The following is a 23,253-nucleotide window of genomic DNA, read 5'->3' on the forward strand; positions in this document are numbered from 1 at the left end:
GTATCCATGGCTGAAAATGCATGTGAATGTAAAGTTGGCACCCTTTGTTCAGATCGAGGGGGGGAGTATATGTCCAAGGAATTTCATGCATATGTGGCTGAAAAAGGCATAAGGCATCAATGGGCATACACACCTCAGAAAAATGGTGTGGTTGAGAGGAAGAATAGGTCTCTCATGGAGATGGCACGATGTATGGTGATTTACCTCATGGTTTTTGGTTAGAGGCAACTATGTGCGCAAACTATGTGTTGAACAAATACCCTACCAAGGCCTTGCAGGTCTAAAACTCCTTATGAAGCTTGGCATGGCAGGAAGCCTTCTATGGCTCATTTGCATGTTTTTGGTTGTCTTAATTATGCTCTTGTGCCTGAGCAACAATGCAGTAAGCTTGATGATAAGGTATTTAAATGCATATTTGTGGGATACAGTTCGAAAAGCAAGGGATATAGACTCTACCATCCTATCAAAGTAGATTTTGGTAAGTAGAGATGTTGTTTTTGTCAAAAACTCAGTTCAGCCCATGCTTTCATGCAAAAAACAATAGAATGTATGCTCACAAGACATGTTTGATTCACTCCTACCTTTGTTTGATAGAGGGCAGCCATATGTACAATAATTGAATGCTCAACCAAGTGCTGAAATTCAGCCTTTGTAGATGCAAAATCAGCCTTTTGATGAGGCAAGTATTGAGGATGTAGTGGATGAGGAGAGAGCAGCCATAGAAGAATCTAGGCGTATGCCAAAATGGCTTGTGTAGACATTGAGGGATAGCAAGTTGGCAGCTCCTTTACCTAGCAGAACTCATGCTTTACCTAGCAGAACTCATGCACATTCTCATCATGTAAATTATTCTCATGTGGATCATGTTCTCATTTCTGAGCCTGTTTCCTTTGAGGAAGCACAGGATGATGATCATTGGATGCATGCTATGTAGGATGAGTATAACTCTATACTCAATAATGACACCTAGTATTTGACAGATCTACCTCATGGCAAGAAGGCCATTGGTACTAAGTGGGTTTACAAGTTAAAATCCAAAGCAGATGATAGGATTGATCACTACAAGCCAGAATTGTTGGAAAGGGGTATGCCCAGCAAAAGGGCATTGACTATGATAAGACCTTTGCACCCACATCTCGTATAACTACCATTAGGTGTCTCATTGCTTTGGCAGCACATCATGGGTGGAATGTACATCAATTACATTAAGACTGCATTCTTGAATGGTGATTTACATGAGGAGGTGTATGTATCGTAGCCTCCTGGTTTTGTGAAAGGAGAAGAGTCTAAAGTATGCAGATTGAAAAAGGCTCTTTATGGCCTTAAGTAGGCTCCTAGAGCATGGTATAAGAAGATTCATATATACTTGGTTGTAAATGATTTTTGCAACAACCCAACAGAGAGTACTCTCTATGTGAAGAGGAGTAAGGACACATTTTTAGTCATCGTTCTATACGTTGATGACATGCTGCGGGACCCAATATAGATCAGATTTCAGCCTTTAAGGCTGATTTGCAATCATCGTTTGAGATGTCAGATTTGGCGTCCTTACATTACTATTTGGGGATTCAGTTTATGCAGTGCAATGATGGCATTGCTATGCTGTAGTCTAAATATATACAGAAGCTATTGAAGAGGTTCAATCTTGAAGAGAGACTGTAAACCTGTGGCTACACCTATGGAGATAGGTACTCGACTTAGTCTTCCAGATGCAGGAGACTCTTTTGATGTTAGTTTGTATCAGCATGCTAAATATATACAGAAGCTATTGAAGAGGTTTAATCTTGAAGAGAGACTGTAAACTTGTGGCTACACCTATGGAGATAGGTACTCGACTTAGTCTTCCAGATGCAAGAGACTCTTTTGATGTTAGTTTGTATCAGCATGCTCCCCTCAAGTGAATAATCCTAGTAGATTAACAAATAGATTAATGTAGGCATGGATACTTAAAACCCAGCAAATTCTCATTAGGGAAATGCCTCAATTTATAGAGTTTACATCCAAGCATCAAATCCCACTGATTTCTCCATGATTCACTCCACCTCTTTTCCCTGATTCTCTCCACCTCTTCACTTTTCCCAGAATATCTCCACACTTCCCAAAATATCTCCACACTTCCTAAATCTTCTCATGCTACCCTTTATTCTCTCCCAGTAGATTCTTCTCACCTTTTCACAGGTTCTTTCACATTTACACATTCTCTTTTACAGCCTCTAACCAAGGGCTTGTTCCCACACACACCCTATTCACTTGTATTTTTAACACCTCCCCTCAAGTGAATAATCCTAGTACACCTAGACCCTATACCAAGTTTGCCTCCCCTTACTTAATAGTCCGCGACTAGTGCCTACACCTCCCCTCAAGTTAACTTAGCACACCTGGACCCTGTACCAAGTTTCTCTCTTACTTGATAGCCCGCGACCAGTGCCTCAAGTCCCTAAACTCCATAGTCCTTGACACTCTCTCTCTCTCTATGTGTCCAAGGCTTACTATAGTTGCCTGCGACCTTGACTAAAGTGCTCACACATATATCTATCTACCACGTGGCCTACATCATCGGTGGCTCAGAGGTGGTTTTACTTTGTTGGGACAGGTTATATTGGGTTGTGGGGTCTCTCTCTCTCTCTCTCTCTCTCTCTCTCTCTCTCTCTCTCTCTCTCTCTCTCTCTCTCTCTCTCTCTCTCTCTCTCAGAGATTTTCACATGGCTCCTCACTCTTTGGAGCCTCACATCTTCTCTTGTCTTCAGTCTTCTTGTCGTGGCAGCTTCTCTCCACGCGTCCGTGTCTTCCTCTTCTTTCAGTCTTCTTGTGGCAGCTTCTCTTCTCGTGTCCATGTCTTCCTTCAATGCTTCCTTTAGATTTTCTTGGTGTGGATCTTCCTCTTGGAAAGAGATATTCTTCTTCTTTCATGGCTGGGGCCATGAGCTCGTCCGTCAGGTCTTCTTGCTCTATGTGAGCAACATGTTTAATCATTTTGTTGACAGTTCTTTTGGGATTTTGATGTTTATCTTGTGTCATTATGCAATGCAAACCCAAATTTATGTGGGAGGTCTTACCTCTTGCCTTATTCTCTGGACAAGGGCAGTGTCTGATCCCATTTTTACATTGATGTAATGTGCCCAATACATAATGCGTATAGCATTCATTCTTATGCACATTCCAAATGCAACTCTGGCTGTGAATAATCTTGAATTTGAGTGAGATTTATAGGCATTAACCAAGGGTTAAATGCAAAATGATGATTATCACAAATTTATCAGCACAATTTTACCAGAAATTACATTAAATCAAGGGTAACCAATTTGTACGGAATGGTTGGAGTATCAAACCAACTCCGAATTGCAATCTGAAGTTATAGGGATCTGTATCAGATACCTAATGGTTAATTTGAACCCTCAATTGCACCAAAATATAGTGATTAGTACTGATTAATCATTAATTAGCAAATTAATCCACTATTTTGTGTGCAAAAAACAGAGTATGCAGGGAGTCCAGATCTCGTGCCTTAGACTTAAAATGAGCTCAAATGCTTTCAAAGTCATCAATAGCAATGAGTCTAGTAGAGGATTACGCCAAGAAACACAAGATTTGACCAAATATTGAAAGCTTAATCTCTGTTTTACCAAAGTCACCTACAGATTTGATGAAGAGCTTGGATCTCATTGTAGACTTGATGAAATTGAATTCTGTCCTCTTCACCAGGTTGTAGAGCATGCTTGAAAACACCTTGGGCTAGGAGGAATTAGAGACATTTGATTTGATCAAGTGGAAATTACTAATTTGCTGCAGAAAAACGGAGCTTGATAAAAACACGATTTCTCTTCATCTGGTTGGCGGTTTGAACTTCTGATTTGATTGATGGAGTAGCAATGAGTTGGCTATCTATGGCTAGAAGGGTTTGGGCTAATTTTATGTGTGCAAGGAGAGGGAGCTCCTCCACTGGCTGGGGGTACAGAGGCTAGTTGAAAAATAACTAAAAATTTGATTAATCTTCAATTATCTACTAATCTTGATTAATTAGATATAGTGGTGTAGGTATATAAGGGAGCCTTAGAAGAGAAGATTCGTGTGGAGCTGAGTACAGAGTAGCTACCACAATCAACCATGAAGATAAAACCAGTACTGGACATCCATCCTTTACAAATGACGCCAGTAGTAATAGTGGGCAAAACTTCAAGGACAAAGAAGAAGGAGCATCCATAAGTAAAATTCAAGGCTTTCCAACAAGTCTTGGACTTCATATCATTTGGGAAATAACTATGTACATACACACATTACCACATTACCACTACTGGGGGGGATTGTTGGGAATATTCTCAGTAGTGGAAAATATGTAATGGTTTAGTGAATAAACCAGTACTAGGTGGCTATGTAAACTAGCACTCTAGTGTGTGTGTGAATGCAGGCTTAAATAAAGCGGTTCCAATGTGTGAACAATGGCTAATGTGTGTAAGCTCTTTGTGTAGGAACAGCCTCTTAAAGTATGTAAGCAATGATGTGTGGTATTTGACATGTGGCATATGTGGTGGTAGCCTATGACCAAGGGAGGCATCTCCTATAAAGAGGACAAATTATTTTAATGTTTTCCCATGACTCATTCATCGTCTATGTCCCCTAATCTCCAATAAATCTTTACCTAATGTGTTGATTACTTTGTTGGTCTCAACGTCTCTCTCTCTCTCTCTCTCTCTCTCTCTCTCTCTCTCTCTCTCTCTCTCTCTCTCTCTCTCTCTCTCTCTCTCTCTCTCTCTCTCTCTCCATCTCTGCACCATAGTCAAGCTACTGTTTTGTAATCCCTCTCTGCATTGCCTTCACCTTGCTCCAACTCTGTCTTCAATCTTGTGCCATTGCCAACACACACACACACACACTCTCTCTCTCTCTCTCTCTTTAATCTTGTTGTGTGTGTGTGTGTGTGTGTGTATATATAATTGGATAATTTTATTTTTCTCTTGTTAAGATGATGTTGCAAAAGCCACGCCAAATTGTCTACCCATTGAAAAGTATATACACACACACACACACATATACATGTACATGTATATACATATACATGTATATGTATATATATATATATATATATATATATATATATATATATATATATATATATATATATATATGTATGTATGTATGTATATGTATATGTATATGTATCTATATATGTATATATGTATGTATATGTATATATATATATGTATATGTATGTATGTATGTGTGTGTGTGGTATATATATATATATGTATGTATGTATGTGTGTGTGTGGTATATATATATATATATATATATATATATATATATGTATGTATGTATGTATGTATGCATATAATTAGATAATTTTATTTTCCTCTTGTTAAGATGATGTTGCAAAAGCCAAACCAAATTGCCTACCCATTGAAAAGTATACGATGTAGAAATCTTTTATAAATGAAGTTCTAGGAGCTTTGAAGGTCTTGAAGTTAAAATCTAGTGTCATGGGCCTTTAATTAGAACTCTAGACTAGGGAAGTTCAATCCTTAAAATCATAGGATGCATAAAATCTCAATGTTTAGTTGTGAACAAAAGGGCTTTGAATAGGTTATGTCTTTTCTAATCATCTAGCTTAAGATTGAAGGGATTAACTTGATAAAGTTATGGAATGGATTTGAGCTTAAACCCAAGGGGATGAATCACAATTGTAAAAAATGTGTAGGCTAAGGACCTCATCACAAACTCAAAAATTAGTCATAAATAAAAGATTTAGGAAACATTTATTTCTGAGGCGGCCCATCCTAGAATTTTATTCTTAGGAGTATTAGTTACTAGACTTATGAGAATTTTGATCTTAAGAGTATTATTAAAGTCATGATACTTTCAAAGATGACCCTTAAAGAAGGTTAAGAGCGTGTTCATCTAGAGTTCTTTGCACATTGATTATGTGAAGAAATGAAGATGAAAGCACTAAGAGCATTTCATAAAGGTGTAAAATTGAAGGGTTATGCGTAAAGAGATTTGTAGGAACTTTGTGTCAAACTAATACTTGTCTAGTTCGTGCTTTTCTATAATTATCTTATTACTTCATGGTTTCATTAAATGCAAACATTAATTATCATCCTATCACTTCCTTTACAATGTAAAATTTTGGATGATGATCTGAACTTTGAAGCAAACTCTTGTTAAGAGACAAATAAAGAATTACTCAACCTTTTTATATATATATATATATATGTATATGTACATAACCTTACAAAGATACATGCAATCCTTGTTATAATAGATCCTAATGCTTGACATTGTGACTCTCTTAGAAGTATTTTATCGCTCTAGGGCATGGTGGAGCATGATCAAAGCAAACACTTTTTGCATGCATGCATCTGTATGCAATGGGAACTCTATGCTTTTTTGCATGTACATGTGCTTTGTGTGTGTGTGTGCGCGCGTGCACGCGCGCGCGTGCATGCGTGGAGATAAGACAAACAAGTGCTAAAAGAATGATCCCATTATATTTAATAAAAAATTCCACAAAATCATGGAGAGAGAACTCAAAAGCCTTGCAAGATCAAGCACCTACATACGTCCATCCAAAAAATAATATATTAGTAATTATATCTTATAGGGACTATAAATGTCAACAATGCTTCATATTTATTATCTAATTCCACAAGATGTGTTTTTTAAGGGCTACCTTATTGAGGGAGTCCTAGAAACTTGAAGCTTTTATTATTGTTGATGCTTTACAAGGCAGAGAGCATATGTGTTGAGTTATATAAAAGTAGGTGTAGCAAATAGCAAAATTGTGCTTTATAATTATTAGCGCCTTGCATACACTTAAGGAAGATTACAAATTGTGCTTTTGTATATCGGGGAGGTCACTATATAAAAATCATATACATTGCATGCGTTCAAGCCCTATATATAAAATCCCTAATGTGTGAATTTGGTAAAATGAAATGAACCCTTTTTCTTTATAAACTTACCTTTTTTTCAAAATCCTTTAAATAATACCCATATGTAAATATATTTCAATAAATTTATCTTAAAAAAATAATAAAAAATTTCTTTTGTTGAACTATCGTGCTATTTCACATATTCTTAAAGTGAATCCCCCAAATTTTGTATAGGGCATGCTTGTTGGTACTAACATGGAGATTTAATTAGAGGGTCAATGCCCTTGAAGTGATTTTTTGCAACCCCAACAATGCCAATTCATTGTTTGTTGAGGTTGGCAATTTACATGTAGAGTAATTTCGGGTTTTGCCAGAAATGATACAAGCAATGATATTTATAGCATTTTAGCAATAGGTGTCATTAGACCAAAATAAAAAATGTTACTAGAGAGAAGAGTTATTGTTAAGGGTGTAATAGTGTTTTAAAAAATAAATTCTCTAAGGTTTATTTGTGTAAGAGATAAAAAACAATTGCCATTGATTTTGTATGCAAAAAAGGATCGAGAAAGTCATGAAAAAAGATTTCCCATCCAATCCATCCGCATAGGACTAGAGTGAATCATCATGTTATATTGAGGTAACTAATCCCTCTGATAGAACATTAGTACATATTTGTAAAAGCTAGGAGGAATCTATCTTCGTGAGATTCATTTTGATTAATATATAAAGTTTGGGTCTTTAAAAACCATCAAGACAAGAAGCATCAAGCACCTTGATGGCCAAGAAGGTATCATTAATGTCATTGTGAGAAAACATATAGGTGTGATTTGAGAGACAATGACCTTGTGACACCAACCACAAGTTAAATTTAGTCTCAATGAATATTTCTTTTGAACTTGAAGGTAAGGTTTCTTGCTTTATCATATTTTTTATAAAAGATACTCCACATTAGGCATTTTTTTTCCAATTAAGAACTTCACTTTATAATCATATTGAAGGCCATGCTCACTTTATCAAGAACTTCACTTTATTGAAGGAGGCCATGCTCACTTTAAGAGGTTCAATTTAAAATCATGAACACCATGCCCATCTCAAGAGGTAGTGCTTTTTAAAATTAAGATGTTCACATTGAGGGTCATGCTCATCTCAAGAGGTAGGGTAGTTTTAAAAAAAATTAAGTTCACTTTACAATCATATTGAAGGCCATGCTCATCTTGTGAGAAAGTGGTAGATGATACATCCTGAATAAAGGTTTTGGCTTATTTAAGAAGGTAAAGGGGTTGGTGGTGTTAAGGAATAAAAGATCATAAACATACCTAAAACAATGTTGAAGGTGTATAAGTAGCTAAGGAATATAAGAATATCAACACACCTAAAAAAATGTTGAAGGTTTTTATAAGCACTTTAGGAATAAACAGTTATCAACACACCAAAAACAATGTTAAAGGTAAAGGTGTTGGTGGTTTTGAGGAATATAATATTATCAACATAGAAAAAACAATGTTGAAGGTTTATAAGTAGTTGAAGCTGATTCTCTTGAGCCAAGCATACTAATAAAATTTTCCATAAAAACGTTAAGGTATAGATTGCACCATAGAGGTGAGCAAGACAAGCCCATGGGTATATCAACTTTTTATAGATACAATTACGACCCAAGCATGGTCTATGAGGGATCAATAAAAGGTAATTACTTTTTAGGCATTGATCAACCCGTAAGGATTTTTGTGTCCCAAAGAATCATTTTCTGTATGAAAATGGGTAGGAGTTGAAACTAATGACGGTCCCACCACTTTTGGAACAAGCTTTTAATGTTCCTCAATGAAGAATGGACTCATAGGTGATATTTCATATCTACAAAAAATAAATTAGATATTTTATCTAGTATACTAATGGCTACATCATACCAAGAATAGAAATCCAAAAAGATTATGCTATTACGTCAGAAAGTAAAAATATTCTTTGATTAAGATTTGCACAATGTTCTTCCAGCTAAGGGCTCTTTACTACAGGTAGATAGGAGGCAAGTAAGAAAGATAGAATTTGGTGTCAACAACATATGTAATCCCGCCGAAGTCATTTGTATTGTCTTTAAATATTTTTGTACGATGTGGTAATTTCAACTAATCAAAGGGGTTGCTAGAGACCACAATATTTAAAGCTCATGTTTTGGAGCTTAAAAATAATCATTGTTGATAATGTAGCCTTGGTAAAATAATCCATGTATATAGATTAATGAGTCCAATCTTCTACTACCAAAGGAGACATTATATGATGCCTTGTCTGAACATCCAATCAAAATTTGTTATTGAAAGAAAGTCCTATATTACATTGAAGTCGGTTTTGAGGTAAAGTTTATGGGAAACTTCTTGAAAGACTCTAAGGACCATTCAAAACATCAATTTTCTTTCAAATGGAAGTGATTAATTCCATTCTTGAGATGTGGCACATGCATGCACACAAATGGACTACATGTAAAACATCAATTTTCTTTCAAATGGAAGTGATTAATTCCATTCTTGAGATGTGGCACATGCATGCATTTAAAACATCAATTTTCTTTCAAATGGAAAGTTATTAATTCCATTCTTGAGATGTGGCACATGCATGCACACAAATGTCAAAACTAGTTCATAACTACATGACCCCTTTTGTGTTTAGAAAGTTATTGTAAAAAGAAGCAGCACATAAGTAAGAAATCTTATTACTATTCAAAAATTTGATTACTTCTTCTAGAGTTCAAAAAGCATTGGTGAACAGTGTTTTTATGCTAAGGAGAAATTTCCATGCAGTATGCTTAGAAATCCTCAAAACAAGTTTTAACATAGAAGCACAAAAATTGCAAAGTTTATTTCCTCGAAGATAGCTGCTTTTCTAAGTTTATTTCCTTGAAGATACTACTTTTCTAATTGTAGAAATAAATATATTCTTCCATGCACCTCTATGATAGTAACAATTTAATAGTTTTATAGTAATTTGCATGAAAGTAAACTTCTTTTATTTCCATTTGGTGCAATAAAGGAGACTGTTGGTGATGTAATATGTGTTATAGTGGTTTGATAAGCTTTGGGATGTGGTGTCAACCTTGAAGAAGTCTCCAGTATTATGCATCATAGATCATAAGCTATGACACATATCCTATAAAAAAAAGATTATGCATCATACATCATAAGCCATGATCAAAACAAACTACATTGTGGTTACGACACATATCCTTTTCTCCCATGAATGCCCTTTCTTTACATCATAAGCCATCATCAAAACAAACTACGTTGTGGTTACATCTCATATCCTTTTTTTACCTTCTCCCACGAATGCCCTATGATAGTTGAGAAGCTGAGAAAGGTTATTAGCATTTCTTTTTATTAGAGAGGAAATGTTATGTTCTTTTTTTTAGTGGATATGTTATGTTCTAAGCCAAAAATAGTGCCAATTCACTGTTTTCTAAGGTCGGTGATTCACAAGTAGTGTAATTCACTAAGGTTGGTGATTCACGAGTAGAGTTACAAGATTCACAAAAATAGTGCCAATTTATTGCGGAGGTTGATGATTCACAACAAGAAGGGTAATTAATTTCACAAAAATAGTGTTTATTCATTGTTTGCTAAGGTTGGTGATTCACAAGTAGGGTAATTAACTATTTGTTTACGGGTGGTGATTCACAAGTAGGATAATTTTAAATTTTGCAACTAATGATAGAAGCAATAAGTAATAGTGATGTTATTAAAATCATTAAAGGTTTTAGGCACCATTTGACCCTATAAAAAATGTTTTCAAGTGAGAAGAGTTTTTGTCAAAGAAGAAAGTATTGTTAAAAGATCAAAAAAAGTGTATAGAAAAAATAACGTTTTATTTGTGTGGGAGACAAAAAATAACTAGCATTGATTTTGTATGCAAAAAGGATTCATTGTGTGTGTGCACACGCATGTGTATGCACGTGCATGTGCATGTAGTACTTTTCTAAGTGGATGTTTTCACTATTAATAAAAATGCATGGTTTAATTAAAAATAATCTCACTTTTATGATCATTAAAACTAAATGTATAATCATGTGCATTGTATAAAATGTGCCTTATAACTCATGAACAATTTCTAGTAGTCACGACAATAAATATCTAAGAGTTGACAAAAAATCTCCAAAAATACAACCATGTCCTTGAGTGAAAGCTTGAAAAGGTGAATCTTTTCATTCTAGAATGGCTTTTGGTGGCAATCAATCATAAAGTAAAATAAATTTACAAGGTACAATAATGGATTATGGCATACATGGTCAAAGTTGCAAATGTCACGGCATAGGAAAGCTACAAGCCGTATGGTTTGAATAAGTTTATAAAAAAGTGTTTGAAGGCAATGTGTACTGGTTTTCTGTCGGTGAAACATCACATCACTGCAAGCACCCATCCATGTACACTACTCTAGCTTGATACACGTGGAAAAAAGTGGTTGTGGTATCAAACTTGGGTTGTGAGTTAGGCAAGAATGCCATTACTATAATTGAAATAAAAAAGTGCATATGTGAAAGAATCATTAGTATCCAAAGGTTTTGGACAATGGGAATTTTGGTGAGCATTTAAACAAAGAGTTGATGTGCATTTAAACAAAGAGTTGATGTGCATAACAATGATTCAAAGAAGAACATATGAAGGCTAGTTTGCTTTGAAGATTTTAATACAAAGATGCAAGCTATGTCATTGGGTGTGTGTGTGTGTGTGAGAGAGAGAGAGAGAGAGGTAACTTATCATCAAGGTTGAAAAATGATATCAAGATTTGGGTTAGGTAACTTTTTTCTCCATTATCTTTCCTTGTGGTCTCAATTAGGGGCCAAATAAAATATGACATACTTATATTCCTTTTTAACCATGCTTCAATCCCCTGATCAACCCTCATTCCAACATGTCATATCTTGTTTTGTCTATCTCACAGTCACAATGTTATTCATAATTGAGGAATAATGTACAATCCTTCTAGTGATCACCTCTTCCCAAGAATTCTTTGCTTTGGGTTTGTAAGTGGAGAATAAGTTTCATCATTAGCTCTGATAGCTTCATTTTCCAAAATCATACCTCTATGTCTTTTCTTAATTTGCAAGAAGATTCATTTTCATTTGACATGATAAAAAGGACATGTTTTCAAGGCCACCAAAACCACGTTGTGTTTTCCAAGAGATTGCAAAGCTTCCACCAAACGCACTATGTGGTCCCAAGTGATCATATAAATTTCATACCTTTAAGTCATTTGAATAGAATCTTTTCATCTAGATCTGAAAATACCCATTTAATAAATCTACAACTTCACATCATCAAATGTTTATCTTGATATATGCTACATTTTTTTAGTGTGTTGGACTTCTAGAGGTAAAATCACAATTTCTTTTATGATACTACATAATTGCTTTAAAGATCCATCGCTTATTTGAAAGTACTTTGTCTTGAAAATGCTATATAGACAAGAGGATTTCATAAAATGAAAGTTGACCTAAAAAATCTTGCATGTCTATGCTAATTCCAAAGTCTTGGTAATCTGCAAGACCTTGAGTACAACAAGAAGGTCTCATGATAATTTCACACATATTCATCAAAGTTGTAAAAGTATATGAGCTAAGGTAGCTCCTAGATTTCAATGTGTATGTTTTACCTTTGGAACACCAAGTTTCAAGATACGTTCCAACATTTTATGATCCTTGATACAATGGATCAATTATGCAAGAAGGAAGCACGATTATGATATTATTTTATATTCTCTTACTATTTGATTTATTGAGCATCTTAACATGAACAGTTCCTTGTTACACATGTTTGAGGAAATATTGGAAAACTCTTTCACTTGCCATTCTTTCCTCCTATAAAAGTGACTCATTTACACACACACACACATATACACACACACACACGCATGCACGCACATGCACGCACGCATGCACGTGCACACACACACACACACACACACACACACACACATTATGGATGGGATGAAAATATGAAGCAATTGTTTAGGCGGTGATGATGAGGACATGGAGGTTGGGGTTGCAATAGATGGGTATTGGTTATAGATGCCAATTATTGAAACTAACGTTGTGCTCTTCAACCACAATGTTCAAATCTTTTGCACACATTTTAGCCAATTATCTCTCACACAACATTCATGTTGAAGGAGCAATTGAAATGTTCCTTTATGGTTTATATTTCGACACTCACCTATCTTCCTTTTTCTCAAAAGGCTAACAATAGAAATGCAAGGTTGAAATATAGGAACCAAGATAGAAAGATATGTGGTGACATGATAGAGCATCATTTTATTTAGTCATATGGTGCTTGCTCCATGGAGGTGTGGTGGAAAGACTCATTCAAACTTGGAGTAGTTGTCATATGGAGTAAAGTAGTGTATTTATTTAGTCATATGGTGCTTGCTACTGCATGCTCCATGGAGGTGTGGTGGAAAGATTCATTCAAACTTGAAACTTAGAGTAGTGTGTCATATGGAGTAGTATGCTTATTTAGTCATATGGTGCTTGTTTGTTGCAGGCTCCATGGAGGTGTGGTGGAAAGATTCATTCAAACTTGGAGTAGTGTGTTTTTTTACCAAAAAAAACTTTGAAGTATATACAATGTGTATGAGGTCTACAAGTGCTTAGGAAAATTGGTGAAATGGAATTGCAATTATGGTGCATGATGAAACTTATATAGTAAACTCTGAGTTGTGCTCTATCTCTCTTGTGATCAAAGGCTAAGGGTACACATATTCTAGATTTCCAAGGTCAAAATATATGAATTGAGATATAAAGAGGATATTGTGTAGAGATAAAACAATGGTGCACTTATTAGGTCATATAGTGTTTGTTACATGCTTCATGGAGCTGCTGGAAAGAGCTAATCAAACTTCGAGTAGTTTACAAAAAAAAGACCTTGTTGTTGTCCGAATGCGTATGAGATGCATAAGTGTGTTAGTCTAAGAAGTCATGAAATGGAGATGCAAATCCGAGGCATTTAAAATGAGGTTGAAGTCCTTATTTGCTTTGATAGGCATAGCAGACAAGATGGAGTTGAAGGATCTTGGCCTAAAGCTATAAGCTATTCCAAAACACATGCCATACACTTGGGTTTTTATTGTCGAGTCTTTCTTGTGCATTGCTTGAGTAGTACGAAAAATATCTTTAGCTCAAGAAAGCACATGCACTCTCAATATTCAACAGATGGGAGAAAGATTGCTTACACAACCTAGATGTCATGCCTAGAGCCTATGAAGATATTACTATCTAGATGTAATGCCTAGATACAACACATGCCTATGAAGATAGGAGAAATATTGCTTACACAACCTAGATGTAATGAATACATACAACACATGCCTATGAAGATATTACTATCTATGTGTGCACACTTAGATTGTAATATATAAGTGTGCACACACTTAGATAGTAATATATAAGTGTGCACACACTTAGTCGGAAATAATGATTTCCCCTTGTGTAGCCATGAGGAGTTGGGCTAAAATATTTGGTCATTTTTCACTACATCATGTTGAATTAAAGGTTCAATATTTGTTTTTCAAGGTAGGGTTAGGCTTACTCCTTGATTTTTTCTAGGATGGAGCATACATGATTCTCAACATTACACTCTTCCAATGTCTTCCAATGTCTTAATGTACACATACGGGTTAATGTGAGTGCTTCAAATGAAACATTAGATCCCACTTCAAATTCTAGGCCTAGTTTCAAAGTTTCTAGAATGCCTAAAAGCCTTCAAAAAATGGCATCTCATAACTGAATTGCTCATAAAGATCTACCTAAGATAGTTGTTGGTGCAAAGATTCTTAATAAAATGGCCTCTAAAACCTTCTCAAACTTTTGGACACCTAAATCTATAACATTTTAATGTTTTAAATTTCAAAGAGCCTTCAAGGCTACAACAAAAACATCTATGAGCATTTTGTCATTTACTTTTAGTAGAAGCAGCAAAAAAGAGTAATAAGCTTTTGACAAAGTACAAAAGCATGCACACACTCTATCCCATATCCCTCTTTTCTTTTGGTGAAAAGCTCATCTCCTTCCATTTGTTGTCACTTCTCACTTCAGATGGTGGGTTCAAATTATTGCGATAAGATCTCTCAACCTCCTAAAGTTCTCGGTAAGAAATGGGATTGCATTATGCATTATAGACAAGGGTCCCAAAGGCCATCTCTAGTGAAAGTGACATCGATTTATTTGTGAAATTACCTTTTTTTCTTCTCGTTCCTACCTTCCTACCTACATTTTGTGTTGTTAGGTGTAACCTACCCGCGACATTCTCGAGTTTCCATTAATCGATCTACTGTATGCACTAACAAGATTTGTACATATACAATGTAATTGATTATTCCCTCCCCCCTTTTGTGTGTGTGTGTGGGGGGGGGGTGGCATAGTGGTTTATATATTAGTCTCCCAAGTGAGACACCCTAGCTCAGGTTCACGTGCCACTCTTTGCATTTTGGAGCCAGTATATGGATCGTACTAGTATGCTAACTTGGCCATGGCTTTAAAAGACTTACCTCACCTCATTTCTCTCTCTCTCTCTCTCTCTCTCTCTCTCTCTCTCTCTCCCTCTTAAATTCCCAATTCGAGTCTGTGTCTTGGCTACGACATCAAGACTCATCTCTCTCTCTCTCTCTCTCTCTCTCTCTTTTCTTGATCTTATTGGCATGCCTTTGTAAAAGGCATGATATGGTGATCTTTCTCATTATTAGTCTAACAACCATGATAAAAAAAGTTAGGAGGACTTATCTTCCTCTTTTCTCTCTCATCTCCTCCTCCTCCTCCTCTTTTCTCTCTCGTCACTTTTCCTCCTCCTCCCCCCCAACAAAGGCATGCAAATTCTTCTCTTGTTCACACCATACAATCAAGCCCCTTCTCCCTCCTTCCCCCTACCTTGATCTATATATGTATTGTAATATGTTCTAAAAGGTGATGTTAATGAATTTTGTACATGTGACATGGAATCAATCTCTGTTTTTTAAAATGTAATCCACCATATGGTAAAATAATGCAGACATAGCGAATGGAAGTTAAACACACACATTCTCATTCAGAACACTCTATCTCTCAGATTGGCTAGTGCAGGGCCCTTAAAAAGGCCATGATCCACCCGAGTTCAAGTCCAACCGTTGGTCGTATATGCCCTCGTGTTGCATTCTACCGATGTTAATGTGTGTGTAATAAAACAGGACCCTTGCACTACCTTACTGCCACTTACAATCTGCCCCACTTACAAGTGGGGCAGATTGGCTAGTGCAAGGGCCCTTAAAAAGGCCCAAGTTCAACCCAACTTTTGGTTGTATGTGCCCTGGTGTTGCATTTTACCGCCTCTCTCTCTCTCACACACACGCGCACGCACATATTTTCTCTCTCTTCGAGGGAGAGAGACTTTGGACCCAAATCAGCTGATCTTTAAATGAATGACAGACACGCGCGCTTGGCTGATAGAGTCCCATCTTTCTTTCTCCTCTTTCATGTCTTATGAATTGATGTTGATATAGGACGAGGGACTCGGCCGCAGGTATACTTTCGCGATTTCCCTATCGCCCACCTTTGTGCCAGGCCTCCCGGGCTCCTTTCTTTCATCTTCATCATCATCATCATCATCATCACAATACTAAGAAGAGTCATATCATCCCCCTTCTCTTTCATTGCTCTCCAACCAGACTTCTCCTTCTTCCCATCTCTCTCTCTCTCTCTCTCTCTCTCACACACACACACACACACACACACACACACACACACACTTCCCCCCTTCGAAAACCAACTTCTTTTTGAGGGGTTTTTTTCCAGAAAGCTCATAATTTTCTCACTCTGCCTTGCAAGGTTTTTCTTCCTTTCTTTTCCAGATGACCCACACATTTCTCACTCTGCCTTGCTTTGATTAGGGTAAAGGCATTTAATCATCTTTTCTTCCTTTCTCCTTTTTAATTTTTGGGACCTTCTGTCTTGAGCTCCATGTATCAGAAAGTGGGCTCTATTCTTCCATTCTGGCCAATCAGCCAGAATTAAGCTTCTGAGATTGGAGTGTGAGATCTTATTCATCAGAACAGAAAGCATCCATCTCAAGTAAAACTCTCTCTCTCTCTCTCTCTCTCTCTCTCTCTCTCTCTCTCGATACAGCCCATTCCACTAGCCATGTCTATACTATCTAAATATCTATGCTTTTGCCCAATCTTGTATCATGACATGCAATAGATGTGGCCTTGTAGTGATACATGTGACACAAGAGCTGGCCTTCAGATTGAAAATTTGTAGTTGTTTCACGAATTAAGCCGCCCAAATAGCCACTGCAATAATTTGGGTCACCTTTGTATTACTACATTAAAGCTGGTGATCATCATCACATGGGTTTTCTCTCTTAAAAAAAAAATCAGCTTTGTATTTTCACAGTTTGTATAGTCAACAAAATGGTTAAAATGTGTCCATGAGGTGCAAATCTTCGTATGACTTTTATGATTCTCCAGAGAAATTTAGGGCTTTTTTGTGTTAATCACAGCTCAGGTTGAAAAATATTGGTTGGAGATTATTTTGTCTATGGTTGAGAGATTGAAATTTGGGGTCTTGTATTATTATTTTGTTGGTTTTGGAGGAAGGGTGGGGGGGGAAGGGGGAGGAAAATTGGCTAGGTTTTAAGCTGGGAAAATTATGTTGCTTTAGAGTTTCAGAATTATGGCAAAGTAAGGAGATTTTTTTGGGGGTCCTTATTCATGAATTCTATGCAGGTGTGCCTTAAGTAATGCAGCCAAATATGCTTTACACTGGTGTGCCTTCTCTTAGAATTAAGGTAATAAACTTTGCCTTTCTCTGCACATTGCACAAATTTTTTTTCTTTCCCTGTGTTTTTAATTCCTTTTTTTTTTTGGGGAGGCCAAGTTATAACCTTCAAACGTAAAAGTTGTTGTAATCTACTTGAAAATGGTTTTTTTGTGCAATTCAGGTTCTTCCTTTGGTCCATATTGTTATGTATGATTTGACGGCATTGAGGGGTTCTGCCAGCTTCAGTACTCTAGATACTAACAAAGACTTGGTTAGCCTGAGAGGATTCACCTGAAGGGGCTGAATGCTGTGAACCTAACAATCATTTGAAATAGTAATAATCTGTCCACAATTACCCCTGTCAGGTTCTCAAGCTGCTCTTCAAACACAGGTCCATCCCTGACATGCCGGGATATACAGCCACTACATGGTGTAACTTGCAGTTTTTGTAGTGCACAAGGTGTGGGAAGCTGCAAAGAAGCTCTTATGGCCGCTTATCCATCGGGATCGAATGTTCAAGCCGAATCGATACAAACCCTCCACCTAATGAACCCGGGCTACAGTGGATGTGCAGATGCATCAAATGCAGGTAATTTAATGCATTTAAACCATCCGGAAGCAGCAATTGGTCAGAATGATTCTGCTGGCAACAGCAACCAACAACATCATCCTTATACGGGATATCCAATGCCTCCCATGCTCTCACATAGCTCTGTAGCACAGCAGTCGCCATTAGCAGCAATGTACGCTTCACAGCAAAGCCCATCTGGCATGTTTTCAAGTCGCATGGTTGGCAACAGTCCGTACACTTGGACCACAACCAATGAGCTTTCGTTCCTACCGTCCAATGAAGCAACACAGTATAATCCATCGTTGGCAGCCAGGTTCACGTCCATGACCTCAGAGCTACAGTTGGGTTCTAATCTTTCTCATTTCGACATGGAGCGTCAATCCATCCATGATGAGCAGGTTTCTATGCTGCACAAGGGAGTGGTTCTTGGTTTAAATGTGGCCCAAGCACACGAATCAGACGGTGGGCCTAGTCAGGGTTTATCCCTGTCTCTTTCACCACAACAGCACCCGATCCAGATGCAGTACTATGGCAGCATGCAATCTGATGAAACAACGGCAATTCCAGGATTAACTCATGTTACTGGCGACGAGAGTGGATATAAACGGGACAGGATGTCAAACATAGGGAACTTGAGTCACTTAAGAACCTCCTCCATGGATGGGGCACTAGGAACAAGTCTCCATAATTATATGAATGATATGAGTAGCAGACATACACACGCACAACCGGAGGTCCCATCGATGGTGATGGGTTCTGGAGGCTTTTTCACAGGCTCAAAATACCTCAAAGCAGTCCAGCATCTTCTTGAAGAAGTGGTAAGTGTCAAAAGCGCAATAAAGAAGAATGGTTCATCAACAAAACATGTCAAACCAGAGTCTTGGATGGCACACAGCTCACTTGCAGACAGTTCTGTGATGAAAGGCATGGCAGAAACAGGTGTGACTGCAAAAGGGGGAACGGCGTGGGGGCTGTGTATAGCGAAATCCATGTCGTGTCCGGACATGGCCGCTTCAACGGCCGTGGAGCTAACACCTTGGGCAAGGCAGGAACTCCAGATGAAGAAAGCAAAGTTGATGGCTATGCTTGACGAGGTAACGCGAATGATGTACCTTTGTTTTTTCCCTCTCAGAAATGCTTGCTTCATTAAGCCATCTATGTTTCTCCATTAATTAATCGAGCTTGGCAAAACCCGCTTCATTAATGCTTGCTTCATTAAGCCATCTATGTTTGTCCATTTAATTAATCGAGCTTGGCAAAACCTGCTTAATTTATCCAAGTTGGAGACTTTAGGATAAAGGTTTTAAGACCCCTACTAAACCTTTAAGGTCTAGGCTGTAGGATAAGGTCTAAGATCCCTACCAGACCCCTAAGGTCTAGACTTCAGGATAAAGGTCTAAGACCCCTGAGGTCTAGACTCTAGGATAAAGGTCTAAGACCCTACAAGACCTTAGGGTAACCTCTTATCTTCTGCTGATCAAATGGCAGGGGTACCTTGCAGGTGGATCGGAGATACAAGCTATACTACAGCCAAATGAAAGCAATTGTAAGCTCGTTCGAATCTGCAGCAGGGCCCGGTGCAGCCAAATCCTACACTGCATTGGCATTGCAGACTATCTCGAGGCATTTTCGCTGTCTGAGAGATGCTATTGCAAGTCAGATTCGAGTTGCAGGCAGAGGGCTGGGTGAGGAAGAGCACTTGTGCCAGCAGCGAGCTTTGCAGCAACTGCAAATGATGCAACAACATGCTTGGAGACCGCAAAGGGGCCTTCCGGAACGTGCTGTCTCGGTTCTGAGGGCTTGGTTGTTTGAGCATTTTCTTCACCCGTAAGTTTAACCTGCCATCTATCCATTATGCCTTTGCAGCTTCAATGCAACTATGTGTGTTGTTGTTAACATCCATCATGTAAAATATTGTAACTGTAACCATACATAAAGACGAAGTAGAGAGAAGGAGGAGGAAAGGGGGGCGGGGAGAGGGAGGATATGTAGTATGCATACTCAACTATTTCATGTTCTACTTATTACCTTTACATGTTTGCATGTCCTCTGCTTCAGGTATCCGAAAGATGCAGATAAGATCTTGCTAGCAAAACAGACTGGGCTAACTCGTAATCAGGTAATGGCAAAAGGTCACCGACTCCTGAGCTTCCAGTGTTCTCTGCTCTAGTATAATTTCATCTCTTTATAGTGATCATTGGGCGGTTTGCAGGTTTCCAACTGGTTCATCAATGCACGTGTAAGGCTGTGGAAACCGATGGTGGAAGAGATGTATCAGGAAGAAGCAAAGGAGTTTGAAATGCCTGCAAATCAGCGGTCCGATGATACAGGGGAGGAAGGTGATGATTTGAGGGTGGGATCAGCTGCTGAGAGAAATGCTCACGGCAACAGTACTCGAACATCCGAGCAAGCTATGATCCAAGCTGGAAGCAGTGATGAGGGTGAGAGGGAGACCGGACTACACCAATTGGCAAGGATTACTGAGGATTCTGCAGCAGAAGCAACGACTGCTACCGATTCTCGCTTACTACTGCATGAGAGACAGAGTGCAAAGAAGGCAAGGAACTCCACGGAGAGCTTTGCTGCAAAGACAGAGGTGTACTCTGATGTGCATGACTTCAAAGGTGAGTACGAAATCAAAGAAGACAGCAAGCTGGGCTTAGCAGCAATCAGAGGGATGGAAGGTCAGGGTTTTGGAGCTTACCTTTCTGATGCCGGAGCCATAAGAGGTGGTGTTACTGGTGTCACTGTCTCGGGAAGCAATACTGTCTCTCTCACCCTTGGCCTTCAACATTCTGATGTCCTAGAAGCTCAACATCAACATCAACATCAGCAACACCGACAGCAACACTACTATCATTACCTTCAGGAACCTGGCCATAGTCATGGCCATGGTGATAGTCATGGACATGGCGATAGCCATAGCCATATTTATGGCCATGATGGTGTTCATCCTGTTCCACATCAGCTTGCAGGTGGATTGCTTGAAAAGCAGCATGGTGACGTGGGTACTACTGCTCAAGACTATTATTCCTCCATGGCTGTTAACAATTCAAGCAGTAACAGCTACAAAATACTCTCACAGCTTCAAAACCGAAAGCGTCTTGCCGGACACATTCTTCCCCATGACTACTCATCATGAATCAGTTGCTCAGTGCTCTGAAATGAGCTGTGTGAAGCTTACAAGCAAGAAAATCCTCATGGAGACCGTGATGTAATAAGTACATGGAAGCTTAGCTTATTGATATGAGCTCCATGATCAAACCTTTCCCAGAAATACAGGGGCACCCTATCCCATACATTCTTTCTTCCATGTCTTCGGTGCTTATCAGTTCTTGCACAGCACAGCAACAGTGCAAGTTAAAGTTATACACAACATTCAATTCTGCTATTGTATATGCACATACATGAGGTGTGCCTAGGTGTACAGAGAAAAACTATCCATTCATGATGTTAATGTAAAAGTACCTGAAATGGCTTCCGCTGTTGAGGCTGTTGTAGCATTTCTATAACGATGCCATGAGCTCAAACAATTTTTCATCCATACTTCCATTACAATTTTGTTGGCAACACTAGTGAGCCCTTGATCAGTGCTTCAAACTATCAAATGCATGTGCATGAGTTGGGCAGGCATTTACTTAAGTGTTTGTGTGCCTTTTGTTGGGTGGAGCCGAGATGGTTGTACAGTGAATGAAGCAAAAGGCATTGGTTATAAGTTTGAAGAGGAAAGGCTTTGGTTACAAGTTGGAAGAGGAAAGGCTTTGGTTACAAGTTGGAAGCCAGCCAAAGGATGACTTTCAAGCCTGAGTATTCTGGCACTGTTGGCCACAACGTCGTGTAGGACTTGAGCTCTACCTTGCAGAGGCTTAGCTGATGCAATGTTTCTATGAATGCTTGAGTTACCATGCCTTTACAGAGCATTTGCTTGAGGCATAATCATAAATGTTTGTAATAACTTGTTGATTTTTTCCCTCAGGGGGTTGAGGTGCTCGCTTGCATATTACTCTGTGATCTTTTTAATGGAGTCTTAATCAATCTCATCTTTCTAATCATTAATATTTTAAAGAATTCGTTTGAGAGTGCTCTTCTATCAGTTGTTCAAATTTCAATTATAAGAGGATGAATGTAGAAGTAAAAAAAGGGTAGAGATTGGATGATGTAGTAGATCACAATGACATATACATGAGGTATGTTAAGTCTCATGCTTAGGTGTGTACTTGGAAATGAGGAAGTATCCTTTGAGATGCTATACATTATTTACTTGCAAGTTGACTGTGTAAAATGCAATTGACTTGAAGGTTTGAGATTATCGCATTGTCGTCAGTCTCGGCTTTGTTCGCCTTCTTAACTTCTATTTTGCTATTGTTGTTGTTGATATTCCTTGGCTCTACCAAAATGTAAGTCTTCTTTACTATTTTGCTTTGGTTGTTATTGATCCCCCTTGGCTACATCAAGATTTTACTTGGTATCAAAGCAAAGGTTAATGCTCTCATATGACCATTTAATACTTGTCATTCTTGTCATTCTAGTATTTCCTCTGTGTGTGTGTGTGTGTGAGAGAGAGAGAGAGAGAGAGAGAGAGAGAGTATTTTGTACATCTCTTTATAATAGATTTGAAGAGCAAAGGTGCAACTTCTACTATAGATTTGTGAGTCCCATACAGACAAGGTGGGGATGGGAATTCAACAATGGTTGTGGGGCAAGCTGAAGATTCGATAGAATTGCTCTCACACATTGCTACGCCCTGCTTACTTGTTGAAGGCCTCTACGTTGATTGGCTACCGACTAAAGTCTTGGAAGCTCTTTGCTTTTGCTACATCATAAAGCCGCTTAACTCCTCTCCTCACGGACCTTGGAAGCTCATCTATTTACTCCTTTTCTTATGACCCTTAGTAACTCCTTGTGCCATTGGTAGGACATAGGAAACTACTCTTGTCATGGGAAACTACTCTTGTCATGGGGCCTTGCCTCACCACCCTCGAGAGCACGTGGAAGCTCAATCGAGAAACCAATATGCCATGGTCCCAACACACAAAGCACAGTCAGGGTGTGTC

The 23,253-nt window shown here is 38.2% G+C and overlaps 1 protein-coding gene across 3 annotated transcripts; it reads left to right on the forward strand.

Annotated features, from left to right (window-relative positions):
• Window positions 1-16,424: 16,424 nt before the first annotated feature.
• Window positions 16,425-21,741, forward strand: LOC147640370 (uncharacterized). Of its 3 annotated transcripts, none has more exons than XM_086779896.1 (6): window positions 16,425-16,938; window positions 17,595-17,656; window positions 17,994-19,293; window positions 19,701-20,026; window positions 20,258-20,318; window positions 20,412-21,741. In XM_086779896.1, the coding sequence occupies exons 3-6, from the start codon at window positions 18,115-18,117 to the stop codon at window positions 21,339-21,341; spliced, it is 2,496 nt and encodes an 831-aa protein (XP_086636022.1). In that variant the 5' UTR covers window positions 16,425-16,938; window positions 17,595-17,656; window positions 17,994-18,114; the 3' UTR covers window positions 21,342-21,741. The 3 variants fall into 3 exon arrangements, with proteins under 3 accessions (XP_086636022.1, XP_086636005.1, XP_086636014.1); XM_086779879.1 differs by having other exon boundaries at window positions 16,520-16,938; window positions 17,810-19,293; XM_086779888.1 differs by lacking the exon at window positions 16,425-16,938 and adding an exon at window positions 17,131-17,202 and having other exon boundaries at window positions 17,810-19,293.
• Window positions 21,742-23,253: the final 1,512 nt, after the last annotated feature.

Source organism: Cibotium barometz, chromosome 3 (assembly GCF_041138505.1).
Source record: "Cibotium barometz isolate CiBa-2024 chromosome 3, ASM4113850v1, whole genome shotgun sequence".
Lineage (NCBI taxonomy): Eukaryota > Viridiplantae > Streptophyta > Polypodiopsida > Cyatheales > Cibotiaceae > Cibotium > Cibotium barometz.

Bases quoted from the DNA above. Each gene is read 5' to 3' on its own strand.
- LOC147640370 (XM_086779896.1), top strand. From the start codon at position 18,115: ATGGCCGCTTATCCATCGGGATCGAATGTTCAAGCCGAATCGATACAA. The intron at 19,294-19,700 runs GTAACGCGAATG...GGTACCTTGCAG, and splicing joins TGATGGCTATGCTTGACGAG to GTGGATCGGAGATACAAGCT. The intron at 20,027-20,257 runs GTAAGTTTAACC...CCTCTGCTTCAG, and splicing joins TTTGAGCATTTTCTTCACCC to GTATCCGAAAGATGCAGATA.